Source organism: Halichoeres trimaculatus, unplaced genomic scaffold (assembly GCF_033239565.1).
Source record: "Halichoeres trimaculatus isolate MK-OKI-2021-1 unplaced genomic scaffold, fHalTri1.1 fHalTri1_scaffold_1, whole genome shotgun sequence".
In the NCBI taxonomy this organism is placed as follows: Eukaryota; Metazoa; Chordata; class Actinopteri; order Labriformes; family Labridae; genus Halichoeres; species Halichoeres trimaculatus.
This window is the reverse complement of record NW_027437179.1, coordinates 25,891,487-25,907,596: the sequence shown is the minus strand read 5'-3', so window position 1 is coordinate 25,907,596 and position 16,110 is coordinate 25,891,487. Positions and strand designations below refer to the sequence as shown.

The following is a 16,110-nucleotide window of genomic DNA, read 5'->3' as shown; positions in this document are numbered from 1 at the left end:
AAAATAAAAAAATCAACTAAAAAGTATTACTATTTCATTGTCACTAATGGAAACAGTACGGAAGCACTGAGTCTTTGAGCATATTTCTGCTCTTCAAGTATGTTCAAACAGTTCTTAGATTATTCTTCTGCAGTGGAGAACCCAGCTAGCCCAGAGGGAAGGGCTGAAAATCCAAATAGAAGTACTCGATAGTATCATCCTGGCCGTGGCTGAACCAGTGTTACAGACTTCACACATCCAAAAGAAACAAGTTGAGAACCCATTGTTATTTGATCCAGTGACAAGTCTGATTTCAGGGCAATGTAGCTGATGTGCAAGCACCCCATTCTTCAAATTCAGATGCAGCACAGAGAAGAGGAGGAGCTGTTCACACAAGCTGCAAATTTAAAAGACTCATTTAGAGAGAAATAAAGAGCAGACTGAACTTACAAAATGGGAACGTGTACGACTAAATCAGCAGAACACTGTCGGCTCATCACAGTTCAAAGAAAAAAAACATCAACCAGCTCAGTTAAAAATAGCAGTGACTTCAAAACAATACCACTTGAGTCAGCTCAAAAGTAATAAAACTGAACAAGAATGTCTTCTGTGAAAATAAAATGCAGTTTTCCACATGTAAACAAATTCACTCAGAAGAGAGAAATCAAGTGTGCAGTTCTCTCCACCCCTCCTTCAAATATGCCTCATTTACCCTTATAGTATGTGCTTGTGCCACAAATGCACCAAAGACAGCAAGTCGATATCAAACATCCAGATTTTTTCTCTTTCTATAGAATTCTTCTCAAAACATAATCCAGGAAGTGATAAAGTGACAAACCTCATACGCAACCCTCCTGAGTGTTTGAGAAGCTTAAGGAGAGATAGGACCATTGAGATTCAACTTCTTGTATGGGTCAGTGTCCTCATTATACACATTACCACCCCTCTGTTGCTTGAATGTTTTAACAGGGCTTTCAAAGTCGGTCATCTGGGGTGCAGCAGAAAGCGATTCAGATACTCCGAAATAGCCTCCCAGTGTCTCCAGAGGAAGGCTAGGAGGATTACAAGAAGAAGTGTAGAAAGTGTGCGGCTGCGTGTTTTCATTAAGGGGACGACGCAGTTGGCCACTGTAGAAACAAACACTAAAAGGACAGCCATGACAGCTAGCAGCACATTGATTAGTTTTCCAAGTAGAGTCCTTGCTGTGGCATTCTCCAAACCCTCGAGCTGCACCACTTGCTGTTGCTGCTGCTGCAGCTCCATCTTGGAGATGCGTGTCTGACATGCCTCCAGCGCCTCCTACAGATTCAAAGACAAACATATTAAAGGTATTAATCAGTGGACAAAGTTGAGACATTTTGGATGGGTTTTTTATTTTTTGGGTGGTAGGCGGGTGAAGCTTACTTGAATGTCTCTCGCTCTTTCATAAGATTGATAAGCAATCTTCTCCTCCATACTGGCTAGTTCTTGTTTCAGGTTAAGAATCTCATTCTGGTGCAGTTCTGTCAAGTCGTTGAGTTGTTCTTCTAAACGTTCACACCTGAAAAATAGGGCAGAGCTCTTCATAACCAAGAAATTCTCTTTCTCTAGCCATACAAACTTTCATATGACATTGCACATCATCTTAGGATACCTGTATCGCTCCTCTTGCAAAGCCTCCATGATCATGGTATAGTCTCGCTGATAGTGGGTTTTTAAGTCATCAAAGGACTCCTCCAATCGACCCTGGTTTTCCCGGAGCTCCTGAATCTCATGGAGTATGGCATCAAAGCCTGAGGCCTGGCCATGCTCAAGGGTGTTGCCCTTAGAGCTTGGGGGACCTCCTGGGGCTCCAGTGGTGCTGTTGGCTCCTGCAGAACCAGATGTAGCACTAGAACAGTCGTCATCACTTCCATATTTTGGACTGGACTGCAACTGTCCTGTCCCAAGGGTCCTTGTTCCACCGGGAGCCACGCCTTCATCTCCCTGGGTTTCATCCAAGGAGTCTTTCAAGGCAGCAATGTTATCTGCACTGCCAAACTTGTTGCGAATGAGAGAGGCGATTTCTCTTGGCTTTGACACAACGGCTCCAGCTGCAGAGTGAGTGGCGTGAGAGAAACTGGAGAGGCCACCTGTCACCTGTAATTGGTAAGATTTGTTAGAACTCAGGGGGCAATATGAGACTTATGGCTGCATGAGCTGTAAAATAAGCTTACGCTAGAAGTACAAGTAGAACCAGTTAGCCAGTTAGGCACAGTGTCGTCACCAGTTGACGTCACTAGTGTAGCTGCCATGTATTAAGGTTGGAAAAAATAGCATTGCCAACTCTGTCGATCTTTCTTTACTGAAGAACATGTGTGTACAACGAAAGAAAACAATGCTATACAAATGAACCTGCTTTGGAGGCCCTTTTTTTAATTTGAACAATTACATCAGTTTTGGTTATCTTATATGAAGTGAGACACTAGAACCAAAATGTGATTGACTGCACTGGTATTAAGCTGGTATGAAAAGTTAGCATTTTATTCTTTCTTTTTTAAAGAAGAACCTCAATGTCCTTTCGAGGACAAATAAAGATCTGAAACAATAAAGGAAAAACCTCTATACATATGGGGCACAGGGGTTGGATTATCATATCCATAACATTAATGAGTGTAGGAATCCTGTTGCTCCGAAAAATACATTGATACTACATACACTAAAGATGCAACTACTTCAAGAAAACTCCAATCAAATGAAACATAGCTTCAATGAAAAAAATAACTATAAATTTGTTTTTTTATAAAAGGTACATGACCTGAAAAGATCAAAAACATGCCTAGACAAAGCCAAATCCTTTTTGAAATGTGCTTATTAAATAATGCTGAGTGGGAAACAGAGAGGACACTGACAGCGCCAGGAACTCACACGCACCTTGGCTCCAACATCTTTCAGCCCCTGGTGCATGTCTCGGAAAACATCTTTGGGTTGGCGAGGGATGCCGTTGTGCTCCACCTCTCGAAGCTTCCTATGGTAATGCTCCAGCTTCCTCTGAAGTTGCTGGATAGTCTGGGCTGACTTTTGGTTCTTCTTCTCAAACACTTGTTTGATGCGTGCACTCTGCTGTTTGTCTGCATTGTTGGCCAGTTTTAGGTACTCTGCGACATTGTCATCGCGTGCAGTTTGTTCAATTTTGATTTGTTCTGTGAGCTTTAGGATCTTTTGTTGTAGCTGGGCGATGGCCTGCTTAGTTCGCTGTGGGTCTGGGGTGCTGTCCACGACATCATACCCATCTGCTCCGTATGGGAGGGCATTGGGGGACACAGCAGGGCCTGATCCATCATATCGATCAAGCTGTTAAAAATGTGAAAATAAAGAATTAAAAATGGGATGAATCATTAGAAGTTGTAGATCACAGTTTGTTGCAGTTAAGGTCATCACTAATGTGTTATTGTGCTTTTAGTGGGGGGTTTAAACCAGAAAAAAATGTACCAAGTGTTTTTGATGTTAAATGTTTTATCTAATGTGAACCCCTGGTGCCTTCAGTTAATGCCAGGGTTTTCTAGATACACTACGTGTGAGTCACTACATATCCACAACAGCAGATGGCGCCTGTTAAACAAAACCCCTTTTTTTGACAGTCACTTCATGGCTTCAGTTCAAGGGTTCCCAGGGGGAGGGATATTGCGAGTGTTGTGAGGAACAAAAGCTCAGTAATAGTCCTGCTAAGCAGAGGATTTAACAGAAGTTATGGCATTGATTTTAATTTTACGCCTCAGGAGGCAGTTCAGTTGGAAAGCACAGTGCAAATGACTTGAAGCCATAAACAGTCATCACAGCAATGAGGTTCAAACTGGAGCCACATGAGAGGAAGTAGATTAGAATTTTGGATTATTAACACAAGCTAAATCAGCCTCAATACAAGAGTTACAATTGAAAATGTGGAAGTTTTTCAGCTGCTTATCGTCAAAAGACCTGAATATAAACTACCAAACAACACTACTTTAGTATGTGCTGGAGGTTCGTGGTCAGATAAGTTTTGGTACCAGATTTGACTGTTGTTCTATAGTTTTAATGATTTTTACAACAATGTTAAGACAAACTGTCAAGTCTTGAAAAGTTCACACAGTTTCTAGAACAGATCTGATGGAAACTTTGCTGTTCTTTCTTTGAAATGCAATGCTGCAAACTGTGAGGCCTTTTCATTTTTATGTACCTATATAGGACAAGGTACATTTCTAGACATCCAGTGTTAAAAGGACTGCTGAGTATGGTGGCTAAGCATCAAAGTCCCAACTCGTGTCCCACGGAGAATAGTTTTACCTTAACTACGTGAGTGAAAGACTGACCGTTCTTAATGTGCTGGATGAACAGAAAGAGGGCAGAGGATCAAATGATTTAAACTTGCTAATGACATCTGTTGAAACAATCAATCCAGCATGGCACTGACACTCACTTTATAATCTCTGCTCTCTCTTGATGTGTTATTGCAGAGATTCTCCTGTAATACTACACAGTACCTTAAGGCCCTATAATCTTTAATACTGTGGAAAACTCCGCTCCTCTGACAGTTACAAGTTTAATACACACCTTTGGAGAAAAATGCGGTTTCACATGTTACCTGTTACCTGAAGAGGACTTGTGGCATAATAAGCTAATAAGTAACTAGTACTTTGTCATAACTTTGTGTCAGTAGTCATTGTCAAAAAACAACCATTCAGTCTGAGAGTGTTTAGCCCTGCAAGCCTTCTCTGACCTGAAGTACTCTCAGAGACAGCAAGGTCTAAATTTAGAAAGGCTTAAAGCACATAGCGACCAACCAGTCAAAGGCAATCTCTGACCTTCCACCACTGACAGCTCATCTCCACATTCACCGGTTCAACCAGGCAACATCTAAACCATTAGCAGCCATTTAATGTGTCTGCAAATTCACTTAGCTTCGACATTCTTGCACTGATATCAGACAATGAGTCACTTTGATCTTACTTTCTGCAAACAAATGCCATGCATCTGTAGGGTACAGTTTCTTTACGTATTTAAATCTAATTGTGTTATATCCAAGGGGAAACATCCGGTTTAAAAAATGAGGCCTATGTGGAAGTGCTGAAAGTTGCTGTTTATTGAGAATCCGCTTGAGTTTTGCAGAAGAAAGACTGGAAGTCACATACACACCCAGCAAAAAAAAAGACTCTTACAACATTAAAAAGCATATTTTCAGCCTGGTTCAAAAAACGGCTTGGGTCTGAAATGCTGGTTTCGCTATCGGCACACACTGTGGGGTGGGTGATTTTTTTTCTAACTTTGCGGTTTAGAGGTTATAAGGATTGTTTGATTGTCCGATCAGAGACACAGCTCAGCTCAAGTGACTGTCGGCGAGCCTATAGCTGTTCAAAAGGAAGCTCAAAGCTGGCATCACATCCAATGTGGCTGCGTCTGCGGATTGGTTTCATCTCACGGTATCAGGAACAGACGAGTGACATCGCGGAGACGATGTCCATGTTTTTCATAGTCTATGGTTTCATCCTGAAGCAAAATTTCTTTAAACTCTGAAATTGGGGATATAGTTCATCAAAATAATGTTGTACTTGGGATAGACTGTGCAGGCTCTAAACATACTGAAAGTACTAACTCTTAGTCAAAGAGTTTGCCTAATTTGAAAGGATATGAGATTGTTAATGGGAAGTTAAGAATTTACTAAACTTAACTGGAGACAAGCATTTATAATGTGAGTTTTATCGTTGATAGTGTTTTAATTTTCGATAAATTTGGGATTTTAAATTTGCAAAAACATGTAAGCCTTGGATTTCAGTTGTAAGTGAAGCAGCTGGTAACACTTTGTGCTCTGTTTCTTTCCCTGTTTGTTACAGTTGGCAAATTATTGTTGGATTAGTTAAAAGCAGCTGCTAAATCCTTAAAAAGGCAGTAATTACAAGACTACTGTGTTATTCAAGAATCTGAACAAAATTATTGACTCTAAGTTCCAATGTTACCATACGGGTGAATTGTGTCTGTGTCTCTAATAAAGAAAGCTTCCCTCTTTGATTCTATGTCCCTGGGTTTGTCAGGGAAAGAAACTCTTAGAAGGAATGTGACCAGAAAGCAAAGTGATTCTCCTCCTCTGCGTGTCCCCCTACACGCTGGCACACTCAACAACTGCCTGTGTGACCTATATCCAAAAGCTCCAAATCTCCTAGTGCTCTGCTTACACCAACACTGGAACGTCTTCCTGATTTGAAAAGAATCTTCAGGTGCATGACAACTTGTCTCCCCTCGCATTATGACAGGACCAGGACACTCACCTTGTCTGGCTCCTCAGTTGAGTGGTAACCCGAGGTCAGCAGCATGTCAGCTAGGGCGGGGCTGGTGGGTGTGTCTGTGGTCGAGGAGGAGCGTGGCCGTCCAGCCTGAAGCAGGGCCTCATGGGTGCTGCGTCTGTGGATCTGCGGGCTTCCTTTCTGGGGAGGATCCCCAGGGCCCCCCACCTTGCTGCGGCGGCTCTGTAGGCTGGTGCCTCGCTTCATCATCGGTGGAGCCCCTCGAATCTGCTGCAAAACTCTGCTCAGAGCTGCAGGAGGGGCGGAAGTGGCAGAGTTGTCAGAATCCACGGGCAAGGCCGCAGAGGTGGGAGTGTCCCCCACCTCTGACCCCACGTCGGTGGGTTCAGAGGGAAGGGCCCCCGTGCAGGCAGAGACGGAGTCATGTGGGGAAACGGAGGAGCGTCGGCGCTGTGGCTGGAAGAAGTGCTTCAGGCCATGGCCCAACGCTCCCATGTTCTCCAGTGCATTATGGGTGATTTTGGACAAGCCGTGCTCTGACTCTGACGCCCTCCTGCCGGCCTCTGGCTCCACTCGACCACCTGTGTCTGGCTCTTCTGGACTCTGCTCACTACTACCCTGATCCATCTGAGACCTCCAGTTTCACAGTGAGGCTCTACTGGGGGTGCAGGGGACTAGCTACGCCCCGTCGACACCCCCTCCCCTCTGAGAGACTGTTGAGAGCCAGGAAGCAGAGGGGACGGCGCTCAGTTGGGCCTTTTGAGTGGGCATGCATCTGTGGCTTGGCTCAATGTCATGCTTGTCTACCACAAAAGGAAAATAAAATGAATTATGACATGCAGCAGTGGGTGATGAACATAATAAGCAGTGGATATAAAACAGGCGATAGAAACTGGGTTGAAACGGACATGATGGCTGTTTTTGCATTTCAATATAGAAAGGTTTGTTATTCATTTAGTCTGAAAATCAATTCAAGACTGAATAAGGTTCATATTTTCTCACTGGCATATACCAGTAAATACCCATTTAAGCTTAATGGCATGTGGTATACCTGACAGTGCCAACCCAGTTATGCAAAAACACAAAATGTACAAAATAAACAAAGTTTAAGGACACTTTCTGGAATAACAATATGTGTAAGCACACATCTTGAAGGTCAGTGCCCTCAGCCATTTCTAAACTTTTTCTGTCCAGATTTATTTAAGGGGACAAGATTGCACAAAAGACTTCTTTATAACTGAGTTATTATATTCCAGAAAGTATACACAACAAACTTAATAATAAACAGAACTTTGAGTATTTGAATGACACTAACAAAAGAGACCGCAGAGTGTAAAAAAAGTAAATTAAAATCTAACTGGACAATAATTGTTATCCAATTTTCAGAGGATTAAGGTGTTCAGTCATCCATGGTGGTTCCGCTTTGTGTCTCATATTTATAACAAGACTAAAATCCTGCACTGTGACGCGTCAACGTCCCCAGATCTCAGGTGTCAGCTTACTTAAAGGCCTCTTGACTCCACTAAAAAGAAAAGTGAGCAAGGAGGCAAGAGAGGAGGTGGGAAAGAGTGTGACTTACCATCAGCCCTGCTTCTCCTTCACTGGCTCACAACTTAGGATGAGCTGAATTAAGCAGAAACAGGGAGAAAGAAAATATAACCAGTGTGTTCATTGCAAAAGATTGACAGTGAAAAGAAAAAAGACTTAAACCAAGCTTTTAACTCAGCTAAACTGATCATGGTGGATACATGAAGGAATACTTAACAAGAGGATGGACTTAACAGCTTCTAACATGCTGAGTCAACAGTCAACTTCCTAATGGATCTTTGTTTAAAACCCTGAAAGCAAGCAGCAAGTCAATGCATGACCAGCGTTCTTTTTTATTTTTTATGCAACATCAACAATTGCATATTATTGCACTCATGACATGACGAGCAGCTCTTTGCACACTGCTTTACATGTGGGCAAACATTAAAACATGAATTGTATCACCGCAGCATATATAAGGGAGAGTAAAGATGAGCCCAAAAAAGGTTTTGTTGCAGTTCCTCTGGCTAGTGACACTCCATAATAAAACATTGCTATTACCTAAAAAAAAAAGTGGCAAGGTCAGCATCATAAAAAAACTTTGCTGCATTCTTCTGATTGCTGTTTTTATCTACACGTGTCAGAAATGGTGTCTTTACAGTTTGTTTTATGTATCCATATTATGTCCGTCTGTCCTTGCTAGCAGAGGTTACTTTCATTTATAATGTGGCTCATCATAAACTGTTTGGTTGCTTGTTTATGTAGGACTCTTAAAGACCTGTGTAGAAGGTCTAAGAAGAGACGGTATCACAAACTGGACATGACGAAAGTACATGTCTTTACATTTCCCCACAAAATTTACACTGATAAAACTGATCATCCTAATTATTTAAATCCCATATTTTTAAAAATTCAGTCCTCATCTCTGAGGCCAAATACAAACATAGCTTATCTGGTTCTGCTCTTTCCCAGAAATCACAGGGAACCAAACCCTTACCACCTGCTCCTTCCGTGAGGTTTTTGTTATACTTTATTAGATAAACCTGATTAACACCCATTACTAAGTGTTAAACTAACACTAAACACCCAGACAGGATGTTAAACAATAAAAGAGAGACGCGTGTTTATGCAAGACATATTCCAAGCCTGAAGTGATGCGTCTGACTCTGCAGTGCATGGATTATTTTGCAGACAAACAGAAAAATGATTCCACGAGTCAGCAGAGCTATGAAGTATCACTTAACAAGCCAGCAGCACAATCTAGCTGCAAAAACCCCTCTGAAATGCTCCATTAGTGCTACACTGTGACTCATTACTGCTGCTCCTGCTGTTAGATCTGCACTGTTGGATGAGAATGCACGTTGTTAAAGGGTAGGTGGTAGTGAGAATAGTATAAAAATGAAAAGAGATTCCTACCCATGTTCCAGGAAAGGCTGCTCCATGTTTCAGTTGTATTACAGTTTACATACGGCAGTTAGTCATGTTACTCATTATCAAAAACAAACTGAACTACCTATGGATTATTTACATGTAGCCTCTCTACCTAAATGAGGAGTTTCCTTAAAAGACAACCAGACTATCTTTAACAATTAATGCAAGTGATAAATACACATACTTGACTTTCTGAGATCACAACTGTATACCTGTCAGTCAAAATATGTCTGTGTAACTGGGTAGCCTTTTGATCTAAAAGTTATAGACAACGCCAAATCAAAAATTCTTCAAATACATACAACTAAGTATATCCTTCATCTCCACTGAAAATGCAATGGCATCAACTCCTCCAGGCGAAGGGTAAAATGTTCTCTCTGAAATAGGTCAGCCAACATTCCCCTATCACTCTGTGTTCATGCAGCAATCCAAGGTCACATTATCTAGTGTTGTGTGTCTTCCAGCACTAAGCCTTTACTTACATTAAAAAAAGGAAGATGACACTTAAGTTGTTGCATCTTGTTATTCAATGGCTGCTTTAATTCCTGTGTTACCATGTCTACACATGGTGCCTTTGATAAGCACGTTGTTTTGGACCTAAATTACAAAATAATGCATTTAGTTGTTGATGACTTTATTAAAATTTTGTTTTTGTTCTTCTTTCCTTGTTTAGCTTGTATTATTGGTTGCAATATTAAAGCTGTGCTTGCAATTTTGGGGTGAGGATATCTGTCTTAAAATAAAATAAAAAGTTATCTTTACAACTACAAGTTTTTTTCAGCTGGAATCAGTAAATGCCCTGGAAAAACAGCTTTGGCCATGGTAAAGGGCAATTCAACCCATCAAGACACTGAGAGCATGTGTAAACTGACCTTCAGTTGTGGACATCAGCAGATGATATGTGGATCTATTTGCACAGAAAACTGTGTAATCCAAGTAAATTGCAGGATCTGTGCCCTCCAGGTAATTTGCTCAAAGGGAACTGTGGTAGGAAAGCTGTTGAACTTCAGTCAGCTGTTTCCATGGACATTTAAAAAAATCACATGCTGCAAAGTAAAGTAAACAGATATTAGGGTCTCAGAAACAGGGTGCTCAAAAGGCTATGACAACATTTTCAAACTGATATCAGACGCAAAGGTGACACTTTATCTTAGCTTCATCTCATTCCCAAGCTCAAGAAGTGTTTTACTGATATTCTGTATGAAAATTAAAAGCTATTAAGTCGTTATGAGATCAGAATGAGAAAGTATCATACACATTAAAGCCTATGGTTAAAGCCATACACTGTATAAAATATAAATACAGTCTCTGTGATGTCACCTGTCTGTTTCTTGATACAGTTTTTTAAACCATTAATCAGCAGAGGCCACTTTGGAAAGGAGGCAGGCCTTGAACCCTTCCACCAACAGCTGTGCCTCTGATTGGTCAAACTTGTGATTTTAATATCTTCTCAGCTTGGAGTTATAAAAAATTCTACCCCTTGTAGTATGTGTCAATAGAGGAATGAGGTACTCAGACCAAGACATTTGCAAACAGCCTCACGAGGAATCCCTAAGAAAGCTCCATCATAATTTGTCAACATATATGAGAGGGTAGACTGAGGTCCCCTGAACCTGTTTGAACTAAGAAAAGTCAAAAAGCACAAGCAAGAAATAGGACATAGCTTCTATTGAGCTGGCGGAGCCAACAAGTAGATATTGTCTCCCTCTGAACTGAAACTATCATACTGTATATCAAGTTTGTAAGAAGAGCTGTGCAACTTTATGTATTCAGCTCCTCTTACTCACATGTCCCAACAATTTCTCTCTAAAGTGGCTCTCCAAAGCATTACACTGAGGATCCAGCTTCTAACTAATAATCTCTCCAGTCAGAGGGCAGCGCTGTTTTTCCAAGGAACTTGGAGAGGTACTTCAACCCTTTGCTCCAAAACTGTGGGGGCCGTGATCTTGTGATGTTATTGTTGGCTCTGTTTGCATGACTTCAGAATGAGTGCAGATAAAGTTGGTCAGAAACTGAACCTACATGTTTTTTTAATAGTATTAACAGTACCTTTTAATCAAGCCAGAGTAATAATAATAAAAAAAAAGCTTGCACAATGCTCATCCAAGTCTGTGGCTTCATTAGTGAAAAAGCAGAATTAAAACACGTGTTTTAATTTTGTACAGCACAGGCCTCCATGGGCTTTTATTTTAATTACTGTGTAAAATGAATTAATTGTGCCAGAAAGCTCCCAATGGCATATTAGCAGGACGACTAATTCCTTGCCTTAGAAAAATTCAATATATCGTTTACACAACAACAAATTTATGGAGAAAGAATGTGTAAGTATTGGCTGTATGAATGCACTGATGCAGTCATTCTTGCATGCCGATGAGATCATCCCCACCTCTTCAGTGATGTCATCTCCAGTGGATGAAGTTTACTCTCAATTAGATCATAACATGGAGCAAATGTCTCAGCCATAAATATACACATCCCGGCCCTTTCGACAGGCATACATTTTAAGTTAATTATTTAATTAACTCAGGGGGTAACAGGTGCATTCGGTGTTATTACATGTTTGGTAACCGTTTCAAACGATACGCTCCATAAGACACGTACGTAGTAATAAAGTAATAACATGTACAAAAAACCTGTTTCTACGAGTGTTACTCGCAAGTTACTGCAACTAGTCGAAGCCCATCGGTTTAACGTTAGCTAAAGATAAGCAGAGGCTGAACTAGCAGCCTGCTAGCCAACCTTCGTAGGCCATGCATAAGAAAAAACTCAACTGAGGGATGTTATTTCAAAATCGTCAATGTAGGTAATCGTTTTGTTAAAGGGTGATGCCAACTACTGATGGGCACAAAGTATTAATACATAGTTGACTTCGTTTGATGGGTTATCAGCCCTCTTGTAGCTAGCACGTTAGCTACAATGTAGTACCGGAGGGTGTTGGCTTTAGTTTCCAGTGCACACCGGTGCAGCTATGCGGTGCGAGGAGACTATTTGGTTGTTTTTTTCTGTGAACATATTTGAGACTGTGTGCGAGGTCAAGCATTAACAACACACTGACATGTTTTAAACGTGCACATATCAACCAAGACTTAAGGATTCAAATGTTTTGATAGCCTGCCCTCCTGGCTCACCTGTGCACTGTACATGTTGAGTTGTTGGATAGATAACAGGATAATAAACGGCACGTTTTATTTTACAGGCTGCTCGGCTATGGAACACAGGGTTACTTTTTAATGTGATTACCGGACGTTAGCTCCCATCACTGCTATAAATAAACAGCACATAATAAACAGACTATTTGCAATACTAAAAATCCCGCATCACGGATTTAATGAAAACACTAATACACTAAGTGATGGCCATCGCGTAAATGAGAAACAACAAAACAAAAGGACTGAAAATAAAAAAAATAGGCATGTTCAGGGCAATATCCAGTATTCTAGTTGCTATACACCCATCATACCTACAAATATAGATCACACACAAAATTAGATAATGAAACCCTTAAGCTGCATGATCTTCAAAAACATGGGTTGATGGATTGACATACCTAAGTGTATCTTTTTCTATGCTAATCTACATGCAAAAACATTGAAGTATCTTTTATGTTCTGATAATGTAAACTGTAACTATGCTCATAAACCATCACCAAAGAAGCTGTCACGAAAACGGCCCTCCCAGGTGTAAAATCAATACACTGGGTGAATTTAGATTGAAGGTATCTGGTATGGTAGCCATCTGTCACATACTCCCACTAGGCTTTCTTAATCACACCTAAGAGTCTTGTATTTCATGGTGCCGTACTTTATTTAACAGCTTACTCACTGTAGGTTTACATTAGTTTAAGTCAGATGTTTACAATGGTAATCATAAAGCGCTGAACTTCACTGAGGACAAAGTCTGCGCTATTAGCGGAATCAGTTTGTTTAGCATATCCTGGTGTAACCGCTCTCAAAATGTCACTGAATCCGGCCTGGGTGTTGTCCTTATATGTAACCTCTCAAATGAGTCTGGACAGAATAATAACAAATTCGCCTTTTGTTGTATTTCACACATAAACACAGTTAGCATCGCCCACCCAGACTCTCCCGGGTGGTAAAACAGGTGCTTACTCGCCGCCTGGCCACTCCGCCTGTCAGTTAGCAGGCTGGCTAGACTCTAGCTAGAAAAACAACACTCCAGCTTCAGCCATGGTTAGCTACAGGCAAACAGGGCACATCGCCAGGCGGCAGCCACAACAGCATAAACAACCTTAGTCAACCTTAAATATTGTACAGATCAGATAATGGCACATGAAAACACATTTCATTCAAACACCACTCCGTAAAATGGGTTCTTTTTGGTCGCTTCAACTTACATGGGCGCTGAGAGGATTGTGTTGATGACCATTCATTTCTCCCGATGGTGGAACACTCCCACGATGACGTCAAATAGCGTGCTCGACGTCAGAACAGCTGAGTACCAGAGGTAGCAAGCCATCCTGTCTGAGCCGTGCAGGTGATCCGGTTAAATAGGTTTAGCTTCTGATATCCCTAGCATTTCATAGTATTTTAAAAGGAAATATGGAAGACATCAAGGTGTCTGGGCTGTGATTGCTCATTGAGAAAAATGTACTCGATGTAATCTGTAACTATGTGTATGTGAATATAATATGTATGAGCAATTTAAAACACATGAACATTTAATTACATGTAAATATCAATATAAAGCTCCTTTGAGACACTCGTTTGGACTTTTGTAAACTGTGTTTCCAGCTCGACTTATGAATGAAATATTGATAAGGACTGGTGTCACTCCTTACAATCTGATTTGGACCCCTTGTCTTAGTTTAAGGAATCCTAGTTACAGAGTAGATTCCAAACATCATCTTAACAAATTAAGACTATAATTGAAACACTTTGCCTTTTATTCATTTCCCCCCAAAGATTTAGCTTTGTTTTAACACAAGCAAAAGAACATTCTTTCTTTGAAGTAAAAAAAAAAAAAAAAAAAAAAAAAAACATTGGAAAGGCTGTGGTGTATCAGCTCTCTGTCAGTAGGACTTTTCTACCCCTTTCTTGTTTCCACCAGTTTTTGTCTGTGATGAGAAGTGAACAGGAAGTACTGGTGTGGCACAGTAGCCAGACTGGAGCTAGGTTTGCAGGAGGATCAGGAAAAACCAGCATGGGAAGAGCATTATAGATTGGCATATAAGGGTGTGGGTAGTAAAACAGCTTTGGAGCAGCAGCCTTTGGGGTGGCAGGTGTGCTGGTTGCTAGTTGAGATGGTTGCATGATGGTTGTATGAGCAGAAATCCGTTTTAAAGAGTGTTAAGGAGGAGGAAACTCAGGAGTCTGGCCAGCCCGAGGATACAAACATACTAGGGTACTGTGAAGTATTGAGGAACCTAAGAGTACTTAGGACACAGGGGCATGAGTGGAAGCTGCAAGTGCTTTCTTGGTGTTCTGTATTAGTTTCAGTAGTTGCTCTAATTGTTCTAATTGTAATTATTTGACCACTGTTTCTCTAGCCAGGGCTCGTGTCTGCATTGGAAGGGGAGTGGCATCAGGATATAAATGATTTTAAGGGCATATTTGGTTCTGTGGACACAGGAGGAAATGAGGATACTGCAGGGCACAGTCACTGTCACTAGAGGGCATTGTTTACGTTGTTGTGATAGGCTCACAAGGTCTGACAATGAAGGACACAAGACAAGGAGCTTAACATCAGCTGAAAGAAGACTAATACACATTACCCTGCAATGAAACAAACTGATAAGATTTACAAGCATGTGGCCTGCAACTTCTTGCTTTAACCACAAGATGGCCTGTCTTATGAGTTCTTTTTATTCACAAACAATAAAACAACCACATCCAGTGATGTCACTTTAATAAGGATATGTATGGGAGCATCACATATGATTAAAAGTAATTCAGAGAAATCAAGTTACTGCAGTAATGTAATGAAGGCAGACAAAATGCAATGCTTGAGTTAATATGAATTCAAACCTTATTGGCAAAAGTAGTGTATTTTGCACAAATGTTTACATCGTAATCTTTACTGTGTTTTAAACACTATCATTTAAAAAAACATCAAATGTCTCTAAAGACCTGAACAAAGTGAATCAAGTGTCAAAGAGTAATAATGAAAGCAGAAACAAAAAGTTCTGGAAAATGTTTTAAATTCTTCACATTGGCATCCTTTTCAAAACACTGTTGTCATGCAAAACTTTATGGAAGGCTTTTAGTTTGATGCTATCTACCCCTGAAGCTTGTGCACCATAACAATGTGATAAAATGGTGTAAAAGCCAAAAGAAACATAGGTAATGCAAGATGGGGGTGATTCCAGCAAAGGGGTTTCTGTCCACTCATTCATATTTTTATGTGGCCACTATCTTAATCCAATTTCACACTAATAGCCAGAAGTTCAAGTGCTGTTATAATTTCTGTGATTCAAATGTTGGAGTCTTAAATAGTAAATTGTGTTATAAATTATTATAATTTAATCACAATCAACAACGGAGTAGACGACAGCCAAACAGTGTTTTAAAAAAATAGCAACTTGAGAAGTGAAGTTGCGTGAAAATATATAAAAATTGATTTTTGACAACACTCGCCAAGATTTCCTGAACAATGAATCTCAGGTCCCACTATTGTTGAGCAAGATACTTAACCCTGAACATCTGTTGCTCGTATGAATGTAGTGTGAATGGGTAACTGTTTCTTAGATTACAGTCCATTTCCTTGCATAGAGATGTCTATTATTGCTCAAGGACTGCAAGACTGCAGGGACTGGATTGTGCCTTATTGCTGTCTGCTGTTTCTGTGTCTGGTGCAAAATTTTAATGATGTTTTTTTTTAACATTAAAAAGCATAAAAGCATAAAATTAAAGGTACAAACAGGTTATAAGCATTGTCAATAATAAAACTTGTTGCTGACTATTGTCTTTTCAGTCATTGAAAA

The 16,110-nt window shown here is 40.5% G+C and overlaps 1 protein-coding gene across 6 annotated transcripts; it reads right to left on the bottom strand.

Moving 5' to 3' along the window:
- Positions 1 to 8: 8 nt before the first annotated feature.
- On the bottom strand, positions 9 to 13,637 carry tmcc1b (transmembrane and coiled-coil domain family 1b). Of its 6 annotated transcripts, none has more exons than XM_074672043.1 (8): positions 13,525 to 13,633; positions 10,043 to 10,216; positions 7,792 to 7,835; positions 6,237 to 7,015; positions 2,872 to 3,291; positions 1,613 to 2,097; positions 1,384 to 1,519; positions 9 to 1,278 (listed from the first exon to the last, which is right to left on the bottom strand). In XM_074672043.1, exons 4-8 carry the CDS (start codon positions 6,837 to 6,839, stop codon positions 964 to 966), a joined length of 1,959 nt encoding a protein of 652 aa, XP_074528144.1. In that variant the 5' UTR covers positions 6,840 to 7,015; positions 7,792 to 7,835; positions 10,043 to 10,216; positions 13,525 to 13,633; the 3' UTR covers positions 9 to 963. The 6 variants fall into 6 exon arrangements, with proteins under 6 accessions (XP_074528144.1, XP_074528155.1, XP_074528163.1 ...); XM_074672054.1 differs by having other exon boundaries at positions 6,237 to 6,925; XM_074672080.1 differs by having other exon boundaries at positions 10 to 1,278; positions 6,237 to 6,502; positions 13,525 to 13,630.
- Positions 13,638 to 16,110: the final 2,473 nt, after the last annotated feature.

Bases quoted from the DNA above. Each gene is read 5' to 3' on its own strand.
- tmcc1b (XM_074672062.1), bottom strand. From the start codon at position 6,839: ATGGATCAGGGTAGTAGTGAGCAGAGTCCAGAAGAGCCAGACACAGGT. The intron at 3,292-6,236 runs GTGAGTGTCCTG...CATTTTTAACAG, and splicing joins CAACTGAGGAGCCAGACAAG to CTTGATCGATATGATGGATC. The intron at 1,520-1,612 runs GTATCCTAAGAT...CCTATTTTTCAG, and splicing joins TTGCAAGAGGAGCGATACAG to GTGTGAACGTTTAGAAGAAC.